The sequence below is a fragment of the Gymnoscopelus microlampas genome (assembly GCF_963454915.1).
Source record: "Gymnoscopelus microlampas genome assembly, chromosome: 7".
NCBI lineage: Eukaryota > Metazoa > Chordata > Actinopteri > Myctophiformes > Myctophidae > Gymnoscopelus > Gymnoscopelus microlampas.
This window is the reverse complement of record NC_139944.1, coordinates 53,118,142-53,131,642: the sequence shown is the minus strand read 5'-3', so window position 1 is coordinate 53,131,642 and position 13,501 is coordinate 53,118,142. Positions and strand designations below refer to the sequence as shown.

Sequence of the window (13,501 nt, the reverse complement as noted above, 5' to 3'; positions counted from 1 at the left end):
CAGAAATTACCGTTCACATGCGCAAGGCATCTTTATTGACAAACAAGGGAGATTCCCTCTATAATATGTGAATAAAAGAACAGCAAATTAATGATATTAAAACAATACGATACGACCTGATATATCACGAAGGCAATTCGCTCCACATCTAAGTCTGCATGCAAACAAGCGTTCGGTTGAGCGCCTGGAGAATTCTGAAGTTCTTATCTATTACATTCAGTATATCAACGCTGTGGCTGTCAAGGCCTTCCTTCTAACCGGAGCACAGCTACTGTGCTCCACACGCTATAAAGTAAAGGTTGACGGCCCAAGGTTCCACAATGGACCATCAGACCTGACAGAATGGGTTTCATTTGGAGCCAGTATGGCGTTTGGGGCCAGTGTGACGTCGTCTGTTAGGGGGTCTATACCTTATTTTTAACTCTATGGTCTATACCATTGGTTCTCGGGGACCCCCAGGGGTCCTTGAGAGAGTTCCCCAGCTAAATGATAGTTAGGAACCAAATTGACCCTTATGGGTCTGTAACTCTGAGCGTGACCCTAACGGGTCCATTTGGTTCCATTTGTACACTCTCAGAGTTAAATTAACATTGATTTTACTATATAAATTGGGGTCCCAGAGATAGAAATGCTATAAAATGGGGGTCTGTAGCCCTAATGCATGTCAAACTGGGGGTCCTTGAAATTAAAATGGTTGAGAATCACTGCTAGCGAGCCGTAAAAAAAAAATCTGTTATGGGGATCCCTGGCATATCTTTTCAAATGGGGGTCCACGGGCTAATAAGTCTCAATTTCGGGGTCCTTGACATGAAAAAGTTTGAGAACCACTGTGTTAAGACCTAAGGGGTCTATACTCTCCTTCAAAACCACTCTAAAAGAGCACTCAGCAGGTGGCTGCAATTCGGAACTGAACTGGCCCCTGTAAAAAGTCATATTCTAGCCCCCCCCCTGGGGGTAGTCTGGACAATTATGAAAACGTTATGCTTACACAGTAGACCTCCAGAGAATGGGCCAAACATTTCAGTTGTTCATCTCCGGGAAAAAGAACTACAAACATGTAGTTCCGTCTCTGGCACTGTTTTGTCCACTTTGCGCTTCCGTGGAGATCGCGGACAGGAAGCATTGTTGCCATGTCTGCGCATTATAAGCGACTTTGGGATTGTTTTTCTGTAAAGTTGTTTGTAAAAATTGTTGCGGTTCTTTGGGTTTGTTTCTAAAGTGTAGTTGCTTATTTCGGGCTTGTTTCCTAGTTTAAACCAGTGGTTCTCAAAAGAAATTACGTCAAGGACCCCCAATATGTAATTGTCCACGGACGTCCATCTGAGAATATTTTGTGACCCAGATTTGTGTCGTTAAAATGTTTCAATTTAAAAAAAAATATATATATAAAATAGCAGATGTACAATCGGCTAGACCTGCTATTTTTAAAAATCCGATGCTCATAGCCTAATCACTTCTTTTGGGCTTGTTTTCATAAACCTAGTTGCTAGTTGCTTTTTGATTAATTGAATGCACAAGACCCCAATGGAAACTAACAAGCCATAGTGCTTTCTTGGATTTAATCCTTTTAGCATCCTTTTGTATGGAACTGTGCCTCTGTGCTTCTCTGTCCTTTTCTTGGTAAACTGTTGTTGTACATAGTATTATATGTATGTATATATGTATGTATATATATATATATATATATATATATATATATGTGTATGGATATATATATAGATATATAGATATATATATATTCTTGCTGTTTTTTTTTTATTTTCTTTGTGTAATGATATTCGAACTGTGATGCCACTATATATGTCTATGAATTGAATACCAAGGCCCTCATTGGAAACAAGTCCGCAAGGACTTTTATGAACGGACCTGTTAGACAAAGTATTTTAAATGTAAATGTGTTGTTTTACATTTTTTTGCCTAATAAAATATTCAATCAATCAATCAAACTGCTAATAAAGTATTCAATCAATCAATCAGACCTAGTTGCTTATTTCTCTATCAAAATCTGGCAACACTGACAGGGCGTGGCGTCGTGGTGATTTTCCTCAACCAAACCCTGAGCCCAAACGTTAAAGCTGAGATATCAGACCATATTACAGGCGTAAAATATCCATAAAATCACCCACCAGGAGTTAGTTTATCTGTTGTTTCTCCGTCAGAATGCATTCGGTGAACATTGACAGAGGTGTGTCGCCGAAGAAACGCTCTCTTTCTCGGGGAATGAGCGAGGATGAGTCTCTTCGCAGCGTTATTAAGGAGGTGAGAGAGAGGATGTCTGACACGTCCATCTGGTGTCGTTGTAGCCGTGGATCATACGACCGTCATGGATGAACTTCAACCTGGTGTTTGAACTTCCTCCCTTTTGGTTCCGCACATCTACTTAAAAGTTCAGATTTCAAATATAAAGTGCTTACCTCATGGCCACGGATGTTATAATTGTGTACGGGCCCTCAGAAGTACCCTTACCTTCCGTATTGTTCAATAATAAAGCACTTTAATCCGGTCGGTGGCCATTTTTTCCCGTATTTCCTCCTTTTGCTTTCAACTACGCGACCCTATCGGTTGGGAGATGTATTGCACCCTACCCTGATACATTATAACTATGAGAAAATGGCCATCGATCGGATTAAAATGCTTTTTTATTGAACAATATGGATACTACGGGTACTTCTGAGAGCCCGTACATAATTGTAACATCCGTGGCCATGGTTTAAGCACTCTATATTTGAAATCTTGAACGATTATGTAGATGTACGGGCCGTCAATGGAGAAAATGCAAACACCAGGTTGAAGTTCCATCCATTTCATGGCTATTAGTCCCATCTGGTGTCGTTGCTTAGCACCCTCCTGCTGCTGCTGGTAGACAGACCTACATGTTATATAATAACAATACACCAGTTTTATATTCATTGTGTGTCAGTGTATTGAGGAATACTGGAATGTAACGTCATATTATCGGCGATCAGCTTATTTATTTCATTTTTCTTTCAGCAGTCTGTCTGATACAGGTTATGTCTTTACATAACCAGGAGGACTGTGGATATAATAGTTTAATTTGAGACAACTCTCAGGATATTAGAGTGTTAGCTGTTATTACCTTCTAACACATTAGGGTCTAAATATAGTATGTTCTCTATAATGTCTGAAAGTAGTTTTTGAAGCTTTATATTAAAGGAGGAGTTCACCCAAAAAAAAAAAAATATTTTCTATCAATTGCACACCCCATGAAGCCTTGAATACATGGATTTATTTTGTTTTTTGTCGCATTCCTAAGCCAATAATTTGATGCCCGCGTGTATTTCCAGTAGGAGACACAAATAATCTACTTTGTGTCTCCTATCGGATACATTAGCCGGTAGGAGACAGGAATCAAATTATTAGCTTAGGAATGCGACAAAAACACAAATAAATCCATGGATTCAAGGCTTCATGGGGTGTACTGTGCAATTGATAGAAAATAAGTCATTTTTTGGGTGAACTACTCCTATAATAACATAACCGTGTTGTTGTTCATATTCTGTGCCTTATTCTTCTTCCAGACGGAGACTCCTAACAGAAGGCTGGTCCGCAGTGACAGCAGAGGAGACACCCTGAGGAGGACAGCAAGGAGGGACAGTCAGGTAAGGGGACAGCTAAAATTAATGTCATTATTCAAAAATATTTCAAACATAGCAGATCATGATGTTACAGTAAGCTTGTAGATCTGCTATTTTTGATTAGCCAACATATAAATGGATAAAGTGGTGAGCCACTTAACCCATTAAGACCTGAGGGCGATTCTTAAAAATGTTTTCTAAATCCTAACAGTTTAAAAAAAAAAATGTTTTAAAAAAAATGTTCACAATTTTTCAAAAATAGTAGATCTACAAGCTCATAGCGCGGCACTCGGTGCCGCGCTATGAGCTTGTATATCTGCTATTTTTGAATAGCCAAAGAAATCTAAAGTGACACTTTCGCTGAAAATAGCAGATCGACAAGCTTGTGAGCTTGTCGATCTGCCATTTTCAGCGAAAGCTTTCCCCCTCAATAACAGAAAAGTTGTAGCCTACACAAATGGAACCAAATGGACCCTGAATGGTTCCATATTGAGTTAAAGCAGCACTATATAACTCGATTTGTTTTAATGAAAAACATGTAATTTTGTCCAATCTGTATGGTAGAATACAATATAACTTATACTTATTGGGGTGGTTGTATTTTGTCTCCCTGCTCTTCTATTGAGACATGTATATTAGATCCTGTGTCTTGTGTCATGTGACACATGACCTTTGACACCATCCTGTTTCTGTTTTGACATGAATTTTGACCTGAAGGTCAATAAATATTAAATTTATCCCCCGAGCAAGCAGGCAGGCTCTGTTAGCTCAATGGAAGGGGAAAAAAAATAAATGTCAGGAATTCCGCAGGAGTGCCGGGTCAAATCAGGGGAAAGTTGCGTAGTGCAGCTTTAGATAAGAACTGAAGATTTTACAGCGTAGATTATAATGTGTTATCTTTGCATAATGTTTCATGCAAAGCACATTGAACTGCCTTGTTATTGAAATGTGCTCCTACACAAATAAACTATACAAATAACCTTACCCTGCCTAGATTGGGGTTCTAGTATGTAGTTTAGTTCAGTGATTCTAAACCTACTGTCGGGGCAGAAACCTAATTTTGTGTTTTATGTTTTTTCGTAAATTAACGCCCTACTTGATCATACTACAGCGTCACATAAAAGCATCAAAAGTAACAGATCTACACGCTCAAAACGTGGCTCGAAGCGACGCGTTTTGAGCTTGTAGATCTGCTACTATTTCTGTTTTTGAATTTGAATCTTGAAAAGAGGTTTCCACCCGACTGAGATTTTTTTTTAAAGGGACCCCAATCTACACTGTAAAATCCTCCAAGTGTTTATTTAACTCTCAGAGTTACACAGACCTGTAAGGGTCCATTTGGGGGTCCATCTGGTGGTCCCTGAACCCAGCGTTGAGAAACAGTGTGTGTCAGCGTATTGAGACATCCTATGGAATGTAAACGTCTTCACGTTACATACAGCAGCTGATCATCTTGTTCTTTTCTTCTAGCAGCTGGATCAGTCGGATCAAGATCTGTACCTGGGGCTCCCAGATATGGTGAGTCATATATTTTACACCATCTTAACAGTTTTGGTAGACCATTAAGACCGGGCGGGAACGCATCTGTGTCACTTTTTGATTTGAGCTAAAAAAGCATTATTTTACACTTTGGGCTATTAAAAAATAGCAGATATACAAGCTCATAGCGCGGCACCGAGTGCCGTGCTATGAGCTTGTAGATCTGCTATTTTTGAAAAATCGAGAAAATGTGTGCAAATTAATATATTTATATTCTTTTAAAGCGAACATTTTTAACTCAAATCTTTGCTTCTTGGTATTCTACAAATGTCTTCTAAATCCTAAGTTTAAAAAAAAAAAAGTGATTCTCGAACTTTTTCATGTCAAGGACCCCCAAAATGATATGTATTTGGCCGCGGACCCCCATCTCAAAATATGTTGTTCTAGGGACCCCCCCAGAAGTAAAGATTTGAGTTAAAAATGTATATATATTCAAAGACTTTCACGATGAAAACAAAAAAATGGCAGATCTAAAAGCTCGGTGCCGTGCTATGAGCTTGTAGATCTGCTATTTTTGAATAGCCAAAGAAATCTAAAATGACACAGATTCGTTCTCTCGGATTGAATGGGTTAAAAGTGGTTCTGTCAAAAGGAGTTTATTTCCAGTATTTCTAATATGCTGTATTTAAATATCCAAAGTATTTAAAAAGCTTATCAGTGACTGTGTGGCTGAGAACTGGAAGGTGGGCGTAGGTTAGTGTTGACGTATAAGGGTGGGGGTCAAAGGTCAAAAATCAATGTATACGTTTACCTTTCAGTTTGTCCCTACTATGTTTAACCCATTGAGGCACATTCTACAAATGCCTTCTAAACCAGTAGTTCTCAAAGTTTTTTTATGTCAAGGACCACCCAAAATTATATATGTATTTGGTCGCGGACCCCCATCTGAAAATGTTAAGTGCTAGGGACCCCCAGAAGAAGATTTGTGTAAAAATGTTTTCAAAATTATTATAATGTTTTTGTACATTTTCAAAAATGGCAGATGTACAAGCTCACGAATTTTCTGAAACGTTAAAGTCTGTGTGCCTTCTTAATGTATATGTTGAGTGGCAAATATACACATTTCGTGTGTTAAATCTAGACAGAGGTTAGTTTATGTATGTGGCTAAATAAATATGTTTAATGATGTACTATGTGACACTTAAAAACATTTTCTTCTAATTTTAATTTCAGTAGTAATGCTTTTCAAAGCCGTGTGTGTGTGTGTGTGTGTGTGTGTGTGTGTGTGTGTGTGTGTGTGTGTGTGTGTGTGTGTGTGTGTGTGTGTGTGTGTGTGTGTGTGTGTGTGTGTGTGTGTGTGTGTGTGTGTGTGTGTGCGTGTGCGTGTGAAAATGTACATACAGTACATGTGCGAGCAGATGTATTTTCCAGGTGACTTTGATTGATTGAATACTTCAGGGGTCTTCAGCCTTTTCAGGCCAAGGACCCCCCAGCTGAGACAGAGATGAAGCAGGGACCCCCTCTATATTATATAAAATTGTGTTTCAGAATTAACCTTTTTTTTGTTTACTTGGTCTGCTCTTTTTTCCCTCTACACCTAAACCTCTTTGCCAAAAATATCAGATCTACAAGCTCACAACACCTTGCAGCGCGAGGCGTTGTGAGCTTGTAAAATTGCTATTTTTGGCTAAAGTTCTCCTCAGAAAAAGGGATGCTAGAGTTCATGTGGTTAAGGTAAAAAAAATAAATCCTATCACACAAAGATTTGGCGGACCCCCTGTAGTAACTCTGAGGACCCCCTAGGGGTCCCGGACCCCCTGTTGAAGACCCCTGGAATACTTTATTAGTTAGAAATGTAAACAGCAGGCGGTACAATAAGACATTAAGGCTAAAAGGATAACACAAAAAAGTCCTGGAGACCTTTCCGGTCCTACACAACATGAAGCTGTACTGTATGTAGTTTTGAAGCATTGTTTTCACAGTAGAAGTTAGAAACAGCGCCCACACAGACATTAGTCATCATGGCCACATGGATCTGCTGCCCACACTGACATTGTACTGCAGTGCCTCCCATACAGTGAGCTATGAATGAGACGAGGCCAGGTGTGCCTCCTTGGCAACCAAGTGACAACCAAGTTGAACTAGTTCAAAACAAGTGGGTTGTGCACAAACTGCACATCAGTGTGGATTTTGACAGCATTCTTTTTTGTCAGCCTTTTGAATACAATTCTGTTCAGTTTGTCATATTTTAGTCATCTGAAAAGTTTTTTGTCTAGTTTTAGTCGACTAAATCTACAGTTGATTTTGTCGACAAAAAAGTTATTTTGGCGGTGCCTTGATGGCGTCGTAATGGCAGATTTTACACTTGGTTGCGTGATGAAAATAGCCTATCTACAAGCTCACAACGCGTCGCGCTGCGACGCGTTGTGAGCTTGTGGACCCGAGCGCAACCAAGCATAAAATGACTTGTCTATTAGTTCTACTGGATCTCTTCTCCTCTCGTCCCTCACTAACATTTTGGTGTAGTTTTTATTTGTTGACAAAATTATCAGTATATTTAGTCATGGTTTTAGTCGTCATAGCTTGGTTTTTATTTAATTTTCGTCAGTGAAAAAAAAGGTAGTCGTTGTTTTAGTCGACAAAATCTACACTGGTGCACATCCAGTTACTTGCTAGTGCCGGACCCTAAATAAATGACAGTATGAAAGAATAGAAGTCCACACAACAGCTTTGCTCCTCAGTGTTGTGTTTGTTTAAAACAAGTTGAACCAACCATTGATCGATGGAATACTTAACAAGGCATGGTGGCACAGATTCATACAAAAGAATGCTAAAAGGAGAACACAGATAAGCCCTCAGGGCTTGTTTCCCATTAACCCAGAAAAAAATCTAAAACATTTATTTTCAAGATTTTTCAAAAATAGCAGATCTACAAGCTCATTGCGCGGCACTCGGTGCCACGCTATGAGCTTGTATATCTGCTATTTTTGAATATCCAAAGAAAACTAAAGTGACACAGATGCGTTCCAGGTCTTAAAGGGATTCTAGGCAACATTAAGCCTACATTTATTAAATATTTATGTATATTGCATTTTTTCCCCTCTATCAGCCACTATATAATGATGCTGGGGTGTTTTCCTGCATTGAAACACAGTCCTCTTTCTGAAATCCGTATTTTCCCCGTGTCCGTGTGAACTGTTCGAGTGAAACCGAATGGAACCGAATGCAGCCGACAAAAATGGAACGAGACGCCATTGTTTTCTGTGGGCAGTTTTTACTTTTTACTTTCGGTTTTAAAACGCTCTCAAACTTTTTTCTCAAACTACTTTTAAGATATCGTTTGGATAGAATTTAGTTGTTTAACTTCATATATGTGGTCAATTTATCATGACAGAGCCTATTTAAAAATACAAATTCAGAGAACCAGGGGCGGGCAGTGACACGCATTGTATCCGAAGAAAGCAACCTATTTTCGGCATGGCCCGTTTAGAAGTCCCCCCTGTGTCACCCCCTGGTGGTCGGGGAAACAAACTACTGATGAGGAGGGGAGGGGAGGGGAGGGGGGGAGTGGAGGGGCGGTGTTTGACAACAGTTTTTTTCTTTTTTTTTTAAATCTCTGAACTTGCCTACAATCCCTTTAATGGGTTAAGGTCCTGTGTATTAAATTCATATATGTATGATATCTACAGTTAACAGTTGGTGGGTGGTTGATAAGCGAGCGATAAGAGTCACACTTTTGTATGACTGCTGGAAGGGCATTCCACATTCTGGTGGCATAGCAGTCCAACGACTTTGACCCCTTTTTTTTTGTTGTGCCGAAACTGGGTTCAGTGACAGTGAGATCAGTGGGGGGGGGCTCCTTCTGGTGTTGTGCCTCTGTGTGTCTTTTACGCCTCCTCCTCGACCTGCAATCTGTCCTCGCCCGAAACCAGGAGTGCCGAGTCATCCGCTAAACAAGAACAGATTGCAGTCACATGCTGCTGATGGCATGTCTTTTACGTACAGCAGGAACGGTAAAGGCCCTAGTATGCTTATGTGGCGATATGAAACCGATCTTGAGACACAACGTTTGAAAGCCACTGACTGTTGTACTACTGTGTGTGTGTGTGTGTGTGTGTGTGTGTGTGTGTGTGTGTGTGTGTGTGTGTGTGTGTGTGTGTGTGTGTGTGTGTGTGTGTGTGTGTGTGTGTGTGTGTGTGTGTGTGTGTGTGTGTGTGTGTGTGTGTGTGTGTGTGTGTGTGTGTGTGTGTGTGTGTGTGTGTGTGTGGTGCAGTTGGATCTGCAGGCCAGCTATGATGAGGTGGTGCAGGAGCTGCGTGGGATGGAGGTGGAGCGGGAGACTCTGCTCTTCCAGGTGGATGTTCTACAGGATACTCTGGAGGGGGTGGAGGAGCTACTGGCAGAATCCCAGAGGGAAGCTGGACAGGCCAGCATGGTATGTGTTTTACTTTACTGTTTACGTTAGCTAGCTACAAAGGCATCCAATGTTTCTCTTGGAACGCTGACAGCATTTCCTTGCCAAACAATGTGACGTTGGGCAATCTTCCATTAAAAAAAAAATGGTTTCATTTCAATTTTCAATTTCTTCAACTGGTCGGCTTTACATAGAACATGTGGAATGGTAACAACTAAATATAATTCTACATATTGTGATACTGTTTCACCAGAGCTGCCAAGTCTCACCCTTTGAGAGTGAGAGTCACGCAATTTAACCTCTTCTCACGCCACACTTGGCATTTCACACGCTTTTTTTCCCCCTCTCAGAAAAGAAAAAAAAAAAAACAGCAACCGGGTGGAAAACGGAACGCTCGTCCGAAAACACACACTGCCACAATTGTTTTCGCGGACTGTGGCCGCCGGATTAGACCCGGGGCGAGGGTGTTTAGGACGACTGTTCCATTTGGGGAGATGCGCTGTGCGATGGGATGGACTGTAGCCATGGTTCACATGACTGTCACAAGCATCATGGAACTGAAAGTTCCTGGTTTTTGATTTTTTTTTTTACATTTACAACTCTCACATGTACTTAAACGTTCAGATTTCAAATATAAAGTGCTTACCCACGATCCACAGATGTTACAAGTTCGGTGTTCTGCGCCGTTTCCTTTTTGCCACACATCTACACTTCATGGAGTAGGCCTAAAATTTTTTTTGTACCGAATTAACCGCCGAATTAAAGTGCGAGCGCGTGCGTGCTCTGGCCACACATGCGCGCTGCGCGCGCGTGTGTGGCGTGTGTGCATGTGATGACACTAAAGTCTCACTCCTAGTTTTTCCTGAAACTTGGCAGCCCTGGTTTCACAAATCACAAAAACATGTCAGTGGTGAGATTTGTCTTTTTTTTTTAGCTTTAATCCCTGTGTGACGTCAATGTCTCTCTGTAGGAGTTGGTGCGAGAGAGAGACGCCAGGAGGAAGCTGGAGGCCATGGTGCACACTCTGATGCAAGAGATGGAGAGAATGAAAGAGGTACTGATGATGATCCAAAGGAGAACCTTCTGTTTTTGATTGATTTGAAATCTTCATTAGTCGGAAATATAAACGGCACGGTATAAACGGAAAGAAACCTGTGACCTCTTTTAACCCAATAAGACCTGGAACTGTGTCATTTTTAGATTTGAGCTAAAAAGCATTATTTTACACTTTTGGCTATTCAAAAATAGCAGATATACAAGCTCATAGCGCGGCACCGAGTGCCGCGCTATGAGCTTGTAGATCTGCTATTTTTGAAAAATCGTGAAAATGTGTGCAAATCTTTGAAATATGTATATTTCTAAAGCGAACATTTTTAACTCAAATCTTTGCTTCTTGGGGTCCCTGGAACAAAATATTTTGATGGGGGTCCGCGCCAAATACATATAATTTTGGGGGTCCTTGACATGAAAAAGATTGAGCACCACTGATATAGAAACATACGTTTTTCAGAAAACTGTTGAGATTTAGGAGACATGTAGAATCGGCTTCAGGTCTCAATGGGTTAATGGATGGTGTCAGTAGAGAAGTAGAATGAGAACTTTCCATATTTGGGTGGTAACAGATCATGGTCGCTTCCTCTGGTGTTGTGGATGTGGGTTTCACTCGCTTTGGAGGAAGTAGTTAGTTGGTCAGGTATGTGGTAATTTCAGAAGAACCCACACGAACAGCATGAACTTCCTTCCTGAATGTGTGCATAACATTAGGCTGACTAATGGGTGTTATAATACACCTCGGCTATTGCGTAACACTTTTATCTAGAGTGTGTTTGCTTTGCTGCAGACTGTGAGTCTGATAAAAAAGTGCACTTTGCAGAGTGCGGAACATTACATAATAAACATGGATTAAAGGCAAGGGCGCCGATACCGTGGGTGCCCCGGGGCTAAAGCACCCACTGTGGGTGAGGAGCACCCACTGTGCTGGTCAACAAAAAAAAAAAAGGTTTTTTCTTTTCTTTTTTTTTTTTCAAAATCAGATCGCCTGGTTCAGATCGCCACTGAACAACCGAATTAACCGAAAATAAAGTTACAAAACCCCCCCCAAAAAGTAAATTATCCGGCCAAAACCCGCAAAAAAATTCGCGCACGTGCGAAGAACGGGGCACACATGCACGCGCGCTGGCACACATGCACACCCAACAAGGCACCCACGCGCGTGCATGTGTGCCTTGTTGGGCACCCGCTAGAGCTTATAAATATCGGCGACCCTGATAAAAGGACAACTTAGTATTTTTACAACAAGGGTTATTTTATTAGTTTGTAATGATGATAATTAAAAGATGAGTGAGAAAAATCATGTATTGCTTTCTATCATTATAGTGATTTTAGTGATTTTTAACTGGGGGGCGGGGGCATTCTGTCCATTGGTAAATAGTCATGAACGCAGCCTCCGATTTCCGTGAAACTTTGTACACACATCCCCACTAGGCCAAGGAAGAAATGCCACCTTACATTTTTCAAATCAGCCTCATGGTGGCGCTGTAACAGGCATATTCACGTTTTGGCTCATACAGTTCAACAGTTATAGGCCAAAACGTGAATCTGCCTGTTACAGCGCCAGAGCGTCTTTTTTTTTATCTCTGAAGTTGCCTAGAATCCCTTTAAAATAAGGAGATAAGAGGCTTCTGCTCGACAATAACGAAATCTTGCTTGCTGCAGGAGAGGAACGCCACGCCTGCGGCTCCAGTGAACCCCGTCTCGAGAGAGGAGGAGGAGGAGGAGACGATGGGAGAAGTTCAACAAACTGCTGCTGCATCTCTGAGAAGCGGACCGCAACCTTCCTCCTCATTGGTGGAATCGGACAACGCCGGAAGAAAAGGGTCCCAAGGGGCCGCCGAAGAATCCGAAAGGAACCCCTCGAGTCCCACCAAGCTGCAGAGGATGTCCAGAGGAGGTAAGAGCTTCGAGCAGACGGCCACGCTGGCTCTGGACGACGGCCAGCTCGCCGAGGAAGACGGCGTGCTGCGGAGGCCCTGGGGCGAAGGCCTGGCGACGGAGAACGGCGGCGGAGACAACGACACGGACAGCGTCAGCACCTACGAGGACGCGTCCGCCGAGACGCCGGAGTTGGACAGGATGTTCCCGCCGCCGTCTGATGAGGTCATCAACCCTTTGGATGACGACGGTGATGATGTCACCCTGACATCATCAGAGAGCGGGAGTCCAGGCCGTCCAAACAATGATTCTGATGAGACGGAGAATGCGAAAAATCCTAATGATTCTTGCGTCGTGTCTTAAAGATTTTCTTTTTGTTTTCTTTCTTTTTTACTTGGCGTTTTTAGGGGGCATAGATGATAGATTAATCATTGTGATGTAAAAAGGGTGAAAGAATTTCTGCAATTTGACTTGCAGCATTCACTCTATACTTAATATATTTTATTGCAGGGTTCCCACACATTTTTAACTCTTTGACTGCCAGAAATAAAACATACATTTGCCACACCCTCTGCCAGCGATTTTTCGAGTGTTTTCACTCACCTTTTGGGGCTGTTTTCCCCAAAAAAGCAACACAAACGGCAGAAAAGCCATTCTTCCAGATCGAATTACAAGGGGGAGAACGGGGGTGCGATGACGTCACCAGCTGCTTCTCTCCATCACAGAGAGCCAAACGGTGATCCATAGGCGAGCGAACAGCGCCATCTAGTGGAAAACCACTGAAAACTCAAAATCTCATCAATGGCAGGCTGCGCCTTAGCAGATCTGTCGAGGAATCTCGTCAGTGGCAGGCAAAGAGTTAACAGTGAATTTTCTATCTTTCTATCTTCAACCTTTTTCATGCAAAGGACCCCTAAATTGATATACATTTGGCAAAGATTTGAGTTAAAAATGTTTGCTTTACAAAATATATATATTTAAAGATAGCAGATCTACAAGCTCATAGCGCGGCACTCGGTGCCGCGCTATGAGCTTGTAGATCTGCTATTTTTGAATAGCCAAAGCTAAGTGGTTAAAATGA

General features: G+C 41.6%; 1 protein-coding gene across 2 annotated transcripts; it reads left to right on the top strand.

Annotated features, from left to right (window-relative positions):
* Window positions 1-2,056: 2,056 nt before the first annotated feature.
* LOC311049214 (uncharacterized protein) lies at window positions 2,057-13,328 on the top strand. Of its 2 annotated transcripts, none has more exons than XM_084062709.1 (6): window positions 2,057-2,259; window positions 3,540-3,620; window positions 5,070-5,114; window positions 9,349-9,510; window positions 10,460-10,543; window positions 12,205-13,328. In XM_084062709.1, the coding sequence occupies exons 1-6, from the start codon at window positions 2,161-2,163 to the stop codon at window positions 12,781-12,783; spliced, it is 1,050 nt and encodes a 349-aa protein (XP_083918835.1). In that variant the 5' UTR covers window positions 2,057-2,160; the 3' UTR covers window positions 12,784-13,328. The 2 variants fall into 2 exon arrangements, with proteins under 2 accessions (XP_083918835.1, XP_083918834.1); XM_084062708.1 differs by having other exon boundaries at window positions 5,067-5,114.
* The last annotated feature ends 173 nt before the right edge of the window (window positions 13,329-13,501 follow it).

Excerpts from the sequence above, each read along its gene's own strand:
- LOC311049214 (XM_084062708.1), top strand. The coding sequence starts at position 2,161 with ATGCATTCGGTGAACATTGACAGAGGTGTGTCGCCGAAGAAACGCTCT. Across the intron at positions 2,260-3,539 it reads TTCGCAGCGTTATTAAGGAG|ACGGAGACTCCTAACAGAAG; the intron begins GTGAGAGAGAGG and ends TTCTTCTTCCAG. Across the intron at positions 9,511-10,459 it reads AAGCTGGACAGGCCAGCATG|GAGTTGGTGCGAGAGAGAGA; the intron begins GTATGTGTTTTA and ends GTCTCTCTGTAG.